Here is a 16,020-nt window from a genome sequence, read left to right as displayed (position 1 = left end):
CCACTGCCTGGAATGGCTCCAAGGGGAGGGGCTGCCTGAATACATCACTTGCACAGCACACTCAGGCGCCTGCAAAACTTAATGCTTTGCACCCCCTCTAGCTATGCCACCGCTGCAGATACTAATGCACCTGGGGCCAGGCAATGCAAAGGGCCAATAGAATCTAACCTGGAGAATTTCCACCTTGAGGACTCCTTCAGAGGTGGATTTTTTTTTTTTTTTTAAGATGAATACATTGGGAAGCAAAAGTTACCTAGGATATCATAAGAGCATAGGCAAATCATGAACGGTCCCATAACAATAAAGGAATTGGAAGAAGCTATAAATAAGATTAAATTAGGTAAGGTACCAGGCCCAGATGGACTCCCGAGCATATACTACAAGACTTTCGAGAAGGAGCTCTTATATCCTTTGTAGGAAACAAAGAATTCCATTTTAAGTGGAGGACAGATGCCCGAAGCTTGAAGAAATGCAAATATAACATTAATACCTAAGGAAGGTCAAGATCCAACTCTACCACAAAATTATAGACCGATATCATTATTAAATAATGATTATAAGCTGTTTACCACAACGTTAGCTGTCCTTCTGGGACGGTTGGCCGAGGTGGGGATCGGGGGCACTGTTTTGCAGTGGTTCTGGTCCTTCTTGGCCGACAGGTCCCAGATGGTGGTATTGGGGGACTCCTGTTCAGCACCCTGGCCCTTGAGGTGTGGGGTGCCACAGGGTTCTATATTGCCCCCCATGTTGTTTAACATCTACATGAAACCGCTGGGAGAGGTCATCCGGAGATTTGGAGTTGGGTGCCATCAGTATGCTGATGACACTCAGCTCTATCTCTCCTTTCCACCTAACTCCAGGGTGGCTGTCTCTGTCCTGGAACGTTGTTGCCTGGAGGCAGTTGGGATCTGGATGAGGGCGAACAAGCTGAGATTAAATCCGGACAAGACAGAGGTCCTCCTGGTGCAGAAATTCACGATGCGGATGCTGGACTATCGTCCTTCTCTGAATGGGGTTGTACTCCCCCTGAAAGAGCAGGTTTGCAGCTTGGGGGTTCTCCTGGACTCGCAGCTCCCCCTGGATGTCCAGGTGTCAGCTGTGGCCAGGGGTGCCTTTGCCCAGCTTTGGCTGATGCGCCAGCTGTGGCCGTACCTGTCTCAGGCGGATCTGGCCATGGTGGCTGCCCCTGAAGACGGTCCGGAAGCTACAGCTAGTGCAGAATGCAGCTGCTCGGGTACTTGCTGGGGGTCGGTGGTTTGACTCTGTCACGCCGCTACTCCGGCAGCTGCACTGGCTGCCCATTCGTTTCCAGGCTGAATTCAAGGTGCTGGTTATGACCTTTAAAGCCCTAAACGGCTTGGGACCAGCGTATTTGAGAGACCGCCTTCTTCCGTATAATCCGGTCCGTTCTCTTAGGTCATCAGAAGGGGCCCTGTTGGTTGTGCCATCATTGAGAGTGGTGAAGGGAATGGCGGCCAGAAACAGGGCCTTTTCGGTGGTGGCACCTACACTATGGAATTCCCTCCCCTTTGAATTGAGAGCAGCTTCCTCATTATTAACATTCCGGCAGGGCCTGAAGACTTCTTTATTCAGGAAAGCCTTCAGACACTATAAGGGCTGTTTTATAAATTTCTCTTTTACTGCGTGCTGCTATGTATTTTATCTATGGATTTTATCTTGTTTTAATTGTTTTTAAGTATTTTGTATTTTTAATGTTTATCTGTTGTCTTGTATTTTAACCTGATTGTTAGCCGCCTTGAGTGCCCTTCGAGGAGAAAGGCGGAATATAAATCGAATAAATAAATAAATAAATAAATAAATAAATAAATAAGCTGAAATTTAAGATAGTTTTGCAAGACATTATTCATGAAGATCAAAGTGGATTCTAACCAAAAAGACAATTTAGAGACAATGTTAAAGTGGTATTGGATACACTGGACTATATGAAGAAATGTAATGAGAAGCAAGCAGCATTGATATTCTTAGATGTACAGAAAGCCTTTGACAATCTGAACTGGTTTTTTATTTTTAAAGTTTTGGAAGCTATGAGTTTTGGAGAACATGTTTTAAAATGGGTGAAATCAATTTATAGTGCACAAACAGCTCAGATAATAGTTAATGGGGAATTGACAAAACCATGTAAAATACAGAGGCACAAGACAAGGTTGCCCATTATCGCCTTTATTATTTATTCTTGCCCTGGAAATATTGAATAGGGATATAAGACAAGATAATAGAATTCAGGGTATAAAGATTAAGAAAGAAGAGTGTAAGTTGAGAGCATTTGCAGATGATTTGGTGTTGATATTGGAAGACCCAATAAAAGCCATTGACATTTTAATGGCTAAATTTAAGGAATTTGGAGAAGTTGCTGGATTTAGGATTAGTAATGAGAAAACTAAAATCTTAACTAAAAATATGCCAATACAAGATCAATTAAAATTGTCAAATAAAACAGGTTTTAAGATTGAAAAAGAAGGTAAAGTATTTGGGTATCATTTTGACAAACAAGAATTGCCGGCTGTTTCAAAATAATTATGTTAAGCTATGGAGTGAAATAAAAAAAGATTTAGAAAGATGGGATAAAGTTCAACTCTCGGTTATGGGAAGGATAGCAACAATTAAGATGAATGTTTTACCAAGAATGCTATTCTTGTTCCAGACAATTCCTGTTTTAACATCAGATATACCATTTAGACAATGGTAAAAAGATTTATCCAAATTTATCTGGCAAAGGAAAAAGCCACGAGTTAAATATAAAATTCTACAGGATGCTAAAGAGAGAGGAGGGTTGGGACTACCTGATTTAAAATTATATTTCGCTGCTTGTTGTCTAACTTGGATGAAGAAATGGGTAACACTGAGAAACAGAAGATTACTGGAATTAGAAGGACATGGTTTGAGGTTTGGCTGGCATGGGTATATATAGTAGAATAAAGCTAACCGGGTAGATGGGACTTGTCAGCCTGGGAAGGCAGCTCATCTGAGAGAAGGACAACTCTGATCCCAAACCTCCACTGCCTTGTGGCTACATCCAGTTATGGAAAAGGCTTCAGGAGTCAACCTCGAGGCAAAATCCGGAGCCGGAGTCCTTGAGGCAGTTCATGGCTGAACACAGTCATGTTCTGGCAACTCCTGCAACGCCGCTGGAACCAACCGTATTGGCCTCTGCCTTTCCATTGGACAATTTCAGCGACGTGGAGAGGGGGGATTTGCTGCATGGGTAAACAGCCTATCCTCCATACCTACTTTACCCAGGCTTCGCGCACTGGAGAGGACACTCTGTTCCAGAACCACCATTCAGAGCGTGACACTATAGTCTTCCGAGACTGAAGGATGCCAACTATTTAAAGCTAAGATTAATGCAGAGTTTAATAACCACTCTGTTAGGTGTGCCATTTTGAGAATTTGGAATAAATACGAGTTAAAGTTAGATTTTGTATAGATTTTGTATTTTGTAGATTTGTTCATATAAAGTTAGATTTTGCCCAAAAACTCCATTGTGGTTATCACCACAAGAAGCTCTGCATAGAAAAGAAATAACTACACATAATTGGTTGACTTATCGGGACATGTTAAAATTTTCTCAGGGAGAAAGTATGTTAAAATCAAGAGAAGAAATATTACATGAAGGATATGCGTGTCAGTGGTTTCATTATTTGCAAATTCAGGAAAGGTTTAGAATAGATTAAAGAACCTTTGGCATTGAACAACACAAATCAGAATTTGAAAGGGAATTATGACTAAACAATAAACAAATTATCGCTAAAATTTATAAACTCTTATTAAAACTTGAAATGGAAGAAGAACAAGTAAAAGATTGCATGCAATGGGCTCAGAATTTTGGTTACAATATCTCAATGGATCAATGGATGGGTTTGTGGACAAGAGGTTTGAAGTTTACTTTAAATATTAATCTTAAGGAAAATTTCTATAGGATGATGTACCCTTGATATTTGTCTCCCATGAAATTGGCTAAAATGCATAACACAATGGGACGTTGTTGGAAATGTGAACACCAGGGGGGATCATTTTTTCCTATGTGGTGGTCCTGCAAATTTGCACAAAAAATTTGGACACAAATTCATTCGCAGATGCAGAAAATTTTAAAGATTAATATACAGTGGAAGCCGGAGTTTTTCATGTTGGGTTTGATGGACAATCAATTGGAAAGAGAACATGGGGTATTATTGCTATACATGATAACGGCAGCAAGGATACTTTATGCGCAGAAATGGAAGTGCTCCATTATACCAACAATAGAAGATTGGCTGGCAAAGATGCTGGAGCTTGCAGAGATGGCAAAGTTGACAGCTTTAATTAGAGAAAAGAAAATAGACTCATTTTTGACTGAGTGGAAGCCATTTGTAATTTTCCTGCAGAGCTCAGATTGTAATGGATTATATACCAGTGGGTTTGGAGACTGAATAGAAGAGACCGATATAAAAGAGATCTAATATTAAGTTTATTATTTTTATTGTATTATATATTATAAAGAAAGATATTATTATTATGTATGTTTGTAAACCTGTAGTAGAGAAAAGTGGAAGTCTTTTAAAATTTTGTGTTAGTTCAGTATTGTAGTGTAAATAATAAAGTTCTTCAAAGGAAAAAAAAGTGGATTTTTTTTTCTTCATTATAGGGTTCCACACAAATGTTTAAAAAAAAAATTCCAGTGTGTCTGGAGATCAGACATGTATCCATTTTAGCATTTATGCATGTTATGAAGAAATACAACCGTGCATGAACTTCATGTGCAAAGATGTGCTCCCCAACCCCCACTCTGACTGGTGGATCTAGAGCAGGGGTCTCTAAACCCCGGCCCGGGGGCCAGATGCAGCCCACAGGGAACCTCTATCTGGCCCGCAGCCAGCCTCTTGTCCCCTGTAAGCCTCTGGCCCACTCGACTGAATATGACCAGAGCTGTGCTCTGATTGAATCTGGAGGGTGTTCTGAGGGCTGGAGAGGCTGAGTGAATGAGCCCACTCATTCATTTATTCATTCGTCTAAGTTCCATCTCTTATTTATTTATTTAAATTTTATATTTAAATTTTTCCCCAGCCCTCAGCACTTCGCCAGATATTTCATGTGGCCCTCTGGCCAAAAGGTTTGGAGACCCCTGATCTAGAGGTCAATTCCTGCAACAAAGGAAGCCCTTCACTAAACAAAACTGAGGCAAAACATCCACCGTGACAGAGAAGAGTGTGACTCTTAACTGCATTTTTACTTATGATCTTGTGACTAGAATGACTTAAGTAATACAAATTGCCTCGTGTTTTGACAGCCTCTCCATGCAGTCTGAGACAAGCCGGGTAATTTAGCGTAACTGTGGCATGAAATCTGTCCCTTCTGCCCACACTCCTGGGGAAAGATTGCAGAAGGGGAGAGAGGATGAGTGGAGGGAAGTGTTGTCTGCCAACACAATTTTATGTTTAGCTCCCAAGATGAGGAATCCGAGAGGATCCGTCCATCCTCCTCAACTTCAAGGCCTTCTAGGTGAGGTTTTTCCCCAGTTTTCTTTTTTTCCTTGGAAGTGGTGTAGCTAGAGGGGGTGCACAGAACCATGTTTTGCAGGGAGCCTCACTGCAGCTGCAGGTGGCCCCACACCCTCCTCTTCAAAGCCTCTGTTTTGTGCCCAACACCCAGAAGGACTCCAAAGGTGAGGGAAAGGGGCCACTGGCATGCTGCGGTGAGGCTCCCTGCAAAACTTAGCGCTTTGCACCCCCTCTAGCTACACCATTGCCAAGGAGAAAGAGGGACTGGGGAAAAACCTCACCTAGAAGAACTTGAAGCAGAGAAGGTCAGAGCTTCTTGGTGCCTTGCACCCCCTCTAGCTACGCCACAGCTCCTTCAGAAGGCCACTGTGGTCTTCAGCTCTGGGCATCCACTGCCCACTTTTCCATTGAGTCTCCCCTTCATAATAAGTGTGGCCACTGCTTACTCTGCCTCTCGATCAGACTCTTGGCATGCCCAGAACCCTTGTCTCCCACTGCTCCAGAACTTAGACATGCACTGTAGCCAGAACTCAGACATGCACTGTATCAGGGACCTACCCAATGGTGTATTTCACTGCCCCGGTGCCCAGGCAATGATGTCACAAAATGGTGTGACATCACTTCCTGGTTCTTCCTGGAGAAGGGAGTGCTTTGCACACACCTTTTTTCCTCCTGCAGAGGCTCTCCTTCCATTAGAGAAGGAGCAGAGAGTGCAAAGCTGCCACCGTTCCCCCCACAGAGGCTGGGAGCCACCCGGAGCATTGTGAATAGGGGTGCCATTGCTACCATTCACTGCCCAGTAAGTCCATGCCTGACACCGCTCCCCCCCCCATGGCACCCAGGGCACCTGCCCTGTCTTGCTACACCCAAGATACGCTCCTAGCCCTACTGATGCTTCAGTAAGGGCTGAGAGACCCTGGCAGGCTATAGAACTTGTGCATTGAGCGTTTGGCAGTTGCTGCTTCACACCTCATCCGGATGGGCTCTTTGTTCCAGGTGTCACCTTAGCCAGACAGCTCCCCTGCTCCCTGACGGGCTGGGCCTCACAGGACAAGTGGAGATCTGAGCCATGCAGCAATGGGGTCAGGAATAGGGCAACAAATGACTGGGAGGAGGAGCTGGGCTTCTGTCTCTGGTTAGGAACAAAGCAAGAACCTGTTCCCCTTTGGAGTTTTTTTGTAGCAGGGAAGGGGCCTCTGACTGACTGCTTTACCACAAGATCGGTTGCCAAGCAGACACTGCTGGTTGCTGGCAGAAAATGGGCAATCACTGCCCATCCATGAACAATGCTATTCGCATCACAGTGGACTGGGGGAGCAGAGGTGGTGGTGAACAGACACTCAGTCTCTCTCATTCCACTGTCATGGACCGAGCAAGCCTTCTCCACTGCCTATTTCTCTGTATGGACTCTTGAATCAAAACTGGAAATGAGGAGCTTGCCAGGATCACTCCCAGTGTGTTCTGCAACTCCTGCACAGAGGAAAGAGGCTACAACTTCAGGGCACAGGGATCTGGCACCCTCACTGGGCTCAGCCTGGTGATGAGAGAGTCATATCGCTGCACTCCAAGGACTGGAATGTCGCGATCCTGGTCTCTTCCTTCCCCCACATGGGCTCTTGTGTTGAATAAACACAGGATGAGCTGGGTGATCTTAGAGTGCTTTGCATTTCCTACTTTGATTCAAGAGCCCATGCTCTTTGATTCAAGAGCCGATGGCAACCCTGGAAATATCCTTGGATCTCAGACAATGTTTATGTATACAGGAGGGCCCTGCATATACAAGAGGGCCCTGCATACAGGAGAAGCTGCATATCCTGCATCTACGGACTCACTTTTCCACAGATTGGGTCCGTGAGCCCCCTGTGCACCCCCCATGCATCCCCTCCGTAGGCAAGGGGAGCCCCTCGCCTCCAGAGGGTCCTCTAAGTCCAGCAGAGGCTGCAGACATCCGTTCATGGCCTCTACCGGGCTAAGACTGAGCCCGACAGTAAAAAAAATGCCACTGATTTCTCTGTGAAATTGGAAGTGAGCTTTTTATGCCTTATAGGGCATTGGGAGGCCTGGGAAAGCCCAGGAGGGACATTAAAAAATGTAACTTCCAGTTTCACGGAGAAATCAGAAGTAGCTGTCTTTTTTTAATTTTTTTTTTCCTAGCAGAAGCTGCAGATGCTGGACATAAAGGACCTTCCAGAAGCAAAGGGAAGTGTGTGTGTGTGTGTGTGTGTGTGTGTGTGTGTGTGTACACATGGGGGCCCCCCGCAAACCCAATCCACGGATGAGTGAATCAGCAAATACGGGATTCACAAATTTAAGGGCCCCACTGTTACCCTGCACATGCCTGATCTCATCTGATCTCGGAAGCTAAGCAGGGTCAGGCCTGGTTAGTACTTGGATGGGAGACCACCTGGGAATACCGGGTGCTGTAGGCTTATACCATAGTCTTTCGAGACTGAAGGTTGCCAACCTATTGTACATATAAAGCTACACATTCAATTCCAGTCTTCATGAAATTAACTTTCCAATGGTATATAACATGATGCTATTATTTGTAAATACAAGTTTTCCAGAAGGTTTCCAAAATTTTGCCCGCTATACCCTATACCCAAAGTCATCCAGTCTATGCCAATCTTGGCTTGGGAAGCAGAGCCTCTCACCCAATTTGCTATGCTCCAGACAAGGCGTGGCAGTGCCACCCGCCCAGGCTTGCGGAGTTCCTGTCCTAGTGCTCTGCCATGCCCTTTCCAGAGCATGGAAAATTGGATGGGCCCTGCGCAGTTGCTTCTGGGAGCTCAGCAACCCAAAGTTCAGCGATGACGTGATGACATCATCACTGAACATCGCCAAAGTTTGCCCAGAAAGGCTGCTGACCTCTGTTCTAAAGGAAGAATTGTCTGAAAGAGTGTCTGTGTGTGAGGCTTCCTTTCTCTCCAGTGATGCATTTATACACTCCTGATCACAGCAGAAACTGCCAGAAAACAATTTCCAGGCAATTCATTACAGTCTCGGCTGCCTAACAAACCGCTTCTAGTAACTCATTTGGAGGGCTCCATTAACACAGGGGAAGCTCTTTTCTGATTTCCCAGCCCACAGCAGATTTATTGTGGACTGCTAGGACTCAGCCATTTGTGGAGGAAGTTGACGGACAGTTTCATTCCTTAAATAAGTCATAGGTAATTGCTCATAGTCACATTCTGTTATTCTGCCTTAGGCAATGTGGAATGTCCACTCTGCATCTGACATTCAATAACATATTGTGAGAATGCATTGGACACGTGTCTGACTTGGGATGGATCCATTAACTTCAAGACAACAGTTCAGAAGCATCACTAGGGTTGTTCAGGGGATGGACAGAGTGGATAGGGAGATGCTCTTTATACTCTCACATAACACCAGAACCAGGGGACATCCACTCAAATTGAGTGTTGGGAGAGTTAGAACAGACAAGAGAAAATATTTCTTTACTCAGCATGTGGTTGGTCTGTGGAACTCCTTGCCACAGGATGTGGTGATGGCGTCTAGCCTGGACGCCTTTAAAAGGGGATTGGACAAGTTTCTGGAGGAAAAATCCATTACAGGTTACAAGCCATGATGTGTATGTGCAACCTCCTGATTCTAGAAATGGGCTAAGTCAGAATGCCAGATGCAAGGGAGGGCACCAGGATGCAGGTCTCTTGTTATCAGGTGTGCTCCCTGGGGCATTTGGTGGGCCGCTGTGAGATACAGGAAGCTGGACTAGATGGGCCTATGGCCTGATCCAGTGGGGCTGTTCTTATGTTCTTATGTTTGCATCACCTGGTATGAAAGTTCATTGTGTCATCCCCATAATGGACCTCCTCCTGTACTGGACCATACAGAATAAATTACAATATCATACGCACAGCCTAAATGCAGTGGCATCACTAGGGGTTTTGTAACCCCATTAAGTTTATTTATTTGTTTTAATATAGAACTGTACAGGTCACCCAGCAAATCAGTAACCAGCCAAAAACCTGTGGCCAACTAGGTGACATATACACAACTGAATAAGAGTTATTAGCTCTGATACATGGAAATGAGAGCTGACTCACACTAACACCTTATTGGTTCTTTCCTGTGCCATGGTTTGCAACCTTCAGTCTAGAAAGACTATGGTAGAAGCCTACAGCACCCGGTATTCCCAGGTGGTCTCCCATCCAAGTATTAACCAGGCCTGACCCTGCTTAGCTTCTGAGATCAGACAAGATCAGGCATCATAATAACACCTCATTGGCTCTTGAAACAATCAGTCCCATTGGTCAGTTTTAAGTTTTAAAAAGTCCACTTTTTGCTATATAATGCAGTTGTGATTTCCTGTTCTGGTTATTTGGGTATAACATTTGATAGAATACAGATATTTCAATGTGGTTTGTTTCATTAAATTATACAAATGATATATATCACGATGGTATTATTTGAAAATACCAAGATTTTACCATTTCTGCCAGTAGTGGTGTCACACCCCCTGAGTGCGTCACCTGGTGCCGCCCTCATCTCCCTAGTACCTCCACTGCACCAATTCTATGAGGCCCTCTTCATGCATATAATTCAGATTTTTTTGAGCCAGTCCTCATTGTATCTCTTTTAAAACAAATTTCAACACAAATCTGCACTAGGACCTGGAGTATAAAGAAGGTAAGATAAGGGCAGGAGGTCTGGTCTAGAGGTTAGAGCCTCCGTTAAGGTCGCCAGTTCGAGGGCACCGGCAGCTCCCTGAACGTCTGAGAATGGCGAGACCTTGAAGCAGCTGACAAGCCCAGCTGAGTGATTCCACCTGCTCTTGGTGTGAGCAAGAAGCATCTTGGCTGCCCTCCATGTGAGAGATGGAGCTGCTTGTCAGCCTGTGTGGGAGAACTGGAGGGCAGAAGTGAGACCAAACCAGGAAGATCCATTCTGAAATGTTGGTTCTTGAAAGAGAGAACCTCTATGATTGTAAAAATCCCCTTGAGGGATTTAGAAACGCCTGCCTATGTAAACCGCCTTGAATAAAGTCAGAGGAGTAATCGATGACCAGAAAGGCAGTATATAAATACCTAGTTATTATTATCAGAGAAGGTTATTATTATCATCAGAGAAGGCCTTTTTATAAGTGCCGCAGCCTAAGGAGGTACGTGGAGCGGCAGCAAGAAATAGGGCCTTCTCAGTAGTGGCACCAACACTATGGAATTCCCTTCCCCTTGACTTAAGAACTGCTCCCTCTCTTGAAACTTTTCGGTGAGGCCTGAAGACCCTTCTGTTTAGACAAGCCTTCTGAGTTCCTGGCCTTTTTAACATCTTTAACATCTCTTAATATTTTTTAACATCTGTTTACAGGCCTGATCCTTTTTTAATTTGCTGCGCTATGCCCTCATCTGACTAGTTTTTATCTGATTACTGTTTTTACAATATGTTATTTTTTATCTGTTTTAAACTATGTTTTTAATTTGTTTTAACCTTGTTTTGTAAACCGCCTTGAGTCCCTTGGGGAGAAAGGCTGGGTAAAAATAAAGTATATTATTATTATTATTATTATTATTATTATTATTATTATTATTATTATTATTATTATAACTCTGAGCATATGCAAAATGTATTTACTACCCTTCTTCTAAGCAACCACAGCCAGTCTTCAGTCATTCAGAACTTGAGGCCAGGCTGCCAGGAAAACAGTGTGTGAACTGTGGGAGAAAAGGTGGGGAAGCCCTTACTGAAATCCACAAACCCCATCCCCTCCTGGCTTCCAACGGTTTTAACCAAATCTTTGTTGGAAAATAGGTATGCCACCTACCGGACACCAGGGGGCAGTGTACTGCCCGAGGACTCAGAGGCTACCTATCTTATGACTCAGTCCCATCCCCCACCAGTCTACACTATGCAGCTACCAGTGCAACTATGCTGGGGTGCATGCTGTATGCCATGATAGGGGGTGACCATAGGCTGCCTGGCCCTCAGTGGGTCTCCAACAGGACTTTTGTCTCACTGGCATAAAAAACCTATAGCAGTGGTTCTTATACACTTAGCACCAAGACCCACTTTTTAGAATGAGAATCTGTCAGGACCCATCAGAAGTGATGTCATGACCAGAAGTGACATCATCAAGCAGGAAAATTTTTAACAATCCTAGGCTGCAATCCTACCCACACTTACCCAAGAGTCAGTACCATTGACTATCATTGTTAAAAGAATATAGATAGTAGCTTGTTAAAAGTATAGGTCTGTAACATTTCTCCAAATGCAGTCACATACCAGGGTAGCATCAAGTCTAACATATTAAAAATAAAATATTAAAATGAATGTGGACCCACCTGAAATTGGCTTGCGACCTTTTGTCTTGGATCGAACATGATTCGTGTTCAGCGCAATTTATTTTAAGTTCTCAAACTGCATCCAGTGAAGAGATCAGATAATCAATGCAGTTCACTGTTCATACATATTGTGACCATTTAGCAGTCTGAATTCTGGTTTTTGATATTTGATATTTACAGAGTCTTGGCTTCTGCTTCCTGCTCTCTATCTTGAATGAGCAATAAACAGAAATAATGAGGCTATGTTTCCATCTTGTATTTAGACAGTGCAGCAGTTCTCAAACAGTGGATCTGGGTCCCACCAGTGGGTTGTAACCCAGTTTTTGGTGGTTTATGAAACTGGCAGGGCAGACTAGGCTGTGTGTATCATGGGTGCAACAAGCTGCTACTTGGGGGTGTGGAGGAGCACTGTTGTCCAATCACCATTATAGCCACACCGCTTGGCATTTATAAATCAGGCAGCAGCCTCTAGGGCCTCTAAGTTTGAGAACCACTGAATAGTGTATATAGAGAGACGTTGGCTTGGGTCCAAAGAGCAGTTTGGGCATTCCCAGAGAGACCTTTGAATTCTTCCTTTCAGTGGCAGATCACCCTGCAGTGTCACAAACTTCTTTTCCAACTTCATTTGCAATACATGCTATGGGGATCTGTCCCTCGAAAAGAAGATGTCAAGGACTCCATTGGGCATATCTAAGCCAGTGGCATCACTAGGGGGATAAGGATATGGGCCGCACTAAGTGAAGTGCATTTTTAAATTTATTTATTTCACATTTTTATACCGCCCTTCCTCCAAAGAGCTCAGGGCGGTGTACACAGCTGCTCCCCTCCTTTTGTACTCACAACGACCCTGTGAGGTAGGTGAGGCTGAGAGAAAGTGACTGTCCCAAGGTCACCCTGGAAGCTTTGTGGCTGAGGGGAGATTTGAACCTGGATCTTCCAGGTCTATGTCCACCTCCCAAACCACTACACCACCCTGGCTCTCCAGGGTGCATGGGGGTAGGGTGGGGTGGCACCACTACTGGCCAAAATGTTTTAAGTCAGTATTTTCAAATAATACCATCAAGTTATATAACTGCCTGGGGTGTTGCTCCACCCATTGCATGGGAGGAGGTCCACCATGGGGGTGATGCACTGGCCTCTTTAATTAGCGTGTTGAGTAAAGCATGTTGAGTAAATATTTCTTTATTCAGCGTGTGGTTGGTCTGTGGAACTCCTTGCCACAGGATGTGGTGACGGCATCTGGCCTGGACGCTTTTAAAAGGGGATTGGACAAGTTTCTGGAGGAAAAATCCATTACGGGGTACAAGCCATGATGTGTATGTGCAACCTCCTGATTTTAGAAATGGGCTATGTCAGAATGCCAGATGCAAGGGATGGCACCCAGGATGAGGTCTCTTGTTATCTGGTGTGCTCCCTGGGGCATTTGGTAGGCTGCTGTGAGATGCAGGAAGCTGGACTAGTTGGGCCTATGGCCTGATCCAGTGGGGCTGTTCTTATGTTATGTTCTTATGTTCTCTTGCACCAGGTGATGCAAACTCTAGTGCCACCACTGATCTAAGCAGCTCTTTGGATCCAAGCCATGGTTGACAGCTTTCATAGGAGTGTGCACCTGAAATCCAGTGGGTGGAGACAACAAAGAAAGTCTCCTGTTCTGCTTGTGGGCTTCCTGGAAACATCTAGCTGACCACCGCTGAAGACAGGAGGATGGATTCGATGAGCTCTTGGGCTGGTCTAGCAGGGCTCTTCCTATGTTCTCATGACCACCCAGCTGTAAGATTCTCTTTACCGAAAGACTCAGCTGAAGCTCATGATCACTGTTTAGAAGCATTGTCAAACCTTTCCCTTTGGGGGCTATGGGGCACTTCATGGTTTTTTTCCTACCTAGAAAGAATGTCTGCACTGGAAAGCCAGAAAACCAGTGTGTCTCACAAGCGGCAGTCAAAAACACACTATACATTCAGTGCACGTTCATTACACATGGCCAATTTATTATTTATTTTATTTATTATTATTATTTATTCACATTTTTATACTGCTCTTCCTCCAAAGAGCTCAGGCCGGTTTACACAGCTGCTCCTCCCCTCCTTCTTGTCCTCACAACAACCCTGTGAGGTAGGTGAGGCTGAGAGAAAGTGACTGGCCCAAGGTCACCCAGGAAGCTTTGTGGCTGAGGGGAGATTTGAACCTGGATCATCCAGGTCTAAGTCCACCTCCCAAACCACTACACCACCCTGGCTCAATTGTATTTCATGTGTGTGTGCCTGTGTGTAAGCATGTGTATAGGGTGCCTGTGCTTATCACATATCATGCTCTGTTGCTCACTCACTTCTACCCCTGTACCCTGTCCGGATATGAACACTTTCCTGCCCATGTCTTGCATCATGGTCTTCATTAAGGGTGCCCAGGCAGCTTGTCTCATGCACGTTCACTCAAAAGCAAGCCTCAACTAATTCATTTGGACTTACTCCGTTTTGCTCCCACTGTCCAGAATGGCTCTGAAGGGAAGCGGGGGCCGCTGGCATGGCGCATTCAGGCGAGTGCCAAACTTAGTGCTTTGCACCCCCTCTAGCTACGCCACTGCTCTGCTCTGCTAATGCGAATTCTTGACATGAATGGCAATAATCGGGAAAGAGTCTTTCTGGGTGGCATTGCCCTTTTAAGAATAGCTTCCCCCCCACCCTACCCCACCCCACTCATCCATCCATCCATCCAAGGTAGAGGTTTCCTAGAGGGGGCTCTTTCACAAAGCCTCAGGAGCACCTCCCCGGCTGCTAGAAGCAGCTGTTCACTGAGCTCAATCCCTGCTGCTTCCCAAGGAAGGCAAGTAGAAGAGGAGCTGCTGGGCGCCTGGCTGGGGTCTTCTGGAGTCTTTACCCCAGTCCTTGAGTTGTGAGCAAGCAACCTGGAGATGGTGGAAGGGAGATCAGGGTGAAGCGGAGAGCCAGTCTGTTGGATGAGGTGCTGGCTGCCTGGGGGGTCCCCACAAGGCTTGGAGAGGATGGGATGTTGTACCGGCCGCTGCACTTTGATATTCCTCTGCACCTTACAATTGGTAAGTGGCAGCTCTTTATGGGCTCTTAATGCTTGCCTAAATGATTAAAGTGACTCCCCACGTCCCCGGGGAATCCCCAAGAGTCTGAGGAGAGCAGTTGTGTGGTACCTAAGAGGGCATCCTCAGGGGAGTTTGGTTCTTACTTGGCTGGCTGGCACCCATTCCTGCATTCATTCCAGTTCCAGATCTCCTATTTGAATTTCTAGCCTGCCCCAGTCTGTGAGGTTGAGGATGGGATGCTTTCGCTCCCCCCCCCAAATGAAAACACTGCAAATCAAGAGAATAATTTCTACTCCAGTGGTTCCCAACCTGTGAGCCCTGGCTCCCTGGGGGAGTCACAGAAACCAGCCAGGGGAGCCATAGAATCCTTGCAAAAAACCCACTGCTCTATACAATGCATTGAATTGTAGCCTTATTGGGTAGCCAATGACCAATGACCAAGTTGGTCAAAAGAGCCGCCAAAAAGTTTGGGAACCACTGTCCTACTCTCTCAGAACCCCTACTCCATGCCAGCCTTGGGCATCAAACATAGGCTTTCAATGCCACAGGTTTAGCGCAGCACCATGCATGTTACTGGTCCTCAAGTGTTAGGCTTGGTTCTAACTTGGTCAAATGTTCTAATTTGGTTGGATTAAAATTGTATCCCTGTCCTTTGCATGGGTGTAACAGGTTGACACTGTTCACTTTGAAAAGCAGTCCCAATTCACCTGGAGTGACTGCCTTGACAAGACTGGAGGGCTCCCATGTTGTGACATGGATTAGGAGCTCATTTCTCACGAGAAGGGTGCATGGTCAGGACTGCTCCAAGTGGATTAGTTCCCCCTTAATGTGCTTTTAAACCACTTTTTTATATTCCCCATCATGGCTATTAAAGAGCCATAAACTAGAAACAGAGAATGTTTTTTCCCCATCAGTAAGTTATGTGTATACAGCTGGAGTGGAGAGTCTGATCCTTGTGAATCTATGGATCCAGGTGTCACATTTGTTCCAGGGGAATCATGCCCAAGATCTTCTGGCACAGGTAAAAATAGGTCCCCCTTCTAATTACACCTGATTATGTGGATTGTGTGTATAGTGGTTAAAGTGTTCTAAAGGCTACCCAACCCCTGGTAAATCATTTGAGTGTTGCACACAAAAAGTCTTCCCTATAATCTCTTGCAGTGCATTTTTCTTT

At 45.1% G+C, this 16,020-nt stretch overlaps 1 protein-coding gene and 1 pseudogene across 1 annotated transcript in view; both read left to right on the top strand.

Annotated features, from left to right (window-relative positions):
* The first annotated feature begins 7,802 nt into the window (after window positions 1–7,802).
* LOC136649939 (5S ribosomal RNA) lies at window positions 7,803–7,924 on the top strand (annotated as a pseudogene).
* A 6,847-nt stretch (window positions 7,925–14,771) lies between these two features.
* NKAIN4 (sodium/potassium transporting ATPase interacting 4) overlaps window positions 14,772–16,020 on the top strand; it is a 79,489-nt gene continuing 78,240 nt past the window's right edge. Inside the window, exon 1 of the mRNA XM_066625588.1 lies at window positions 14,772–14,846. Coding sequence (XP_066481685.1) covers window positions 14,793–14,846 — 54 coding nt within the window. The 5' untranslated portion in view covers window positions 14,772–14,792. The remainder of the gene's footprint in view (window positions 14,847–16,020) is intronic.

The sequence above is a fragment of the Tiliqua scincoides genome, chromosome 4 (genome assembly GCF_035046505.1).
Source record: "Tiliqua scincoides isolate rTilSci1 chromosome 4, rTilSci1.hap2, whole genome shotgun sequence".
NCBI classification, from domain to species: Eukaryota; Metazoa; Chordata; class Lepidosauria; order Squamata; family Scincidae; genus Tiliqua; species Tiliqua scincoides.
The sequence above is the reverse complement of the archived record's forward strand: the minus strand, read 5'-3'. Positions and strand labels throughout refer to the sequence as shown.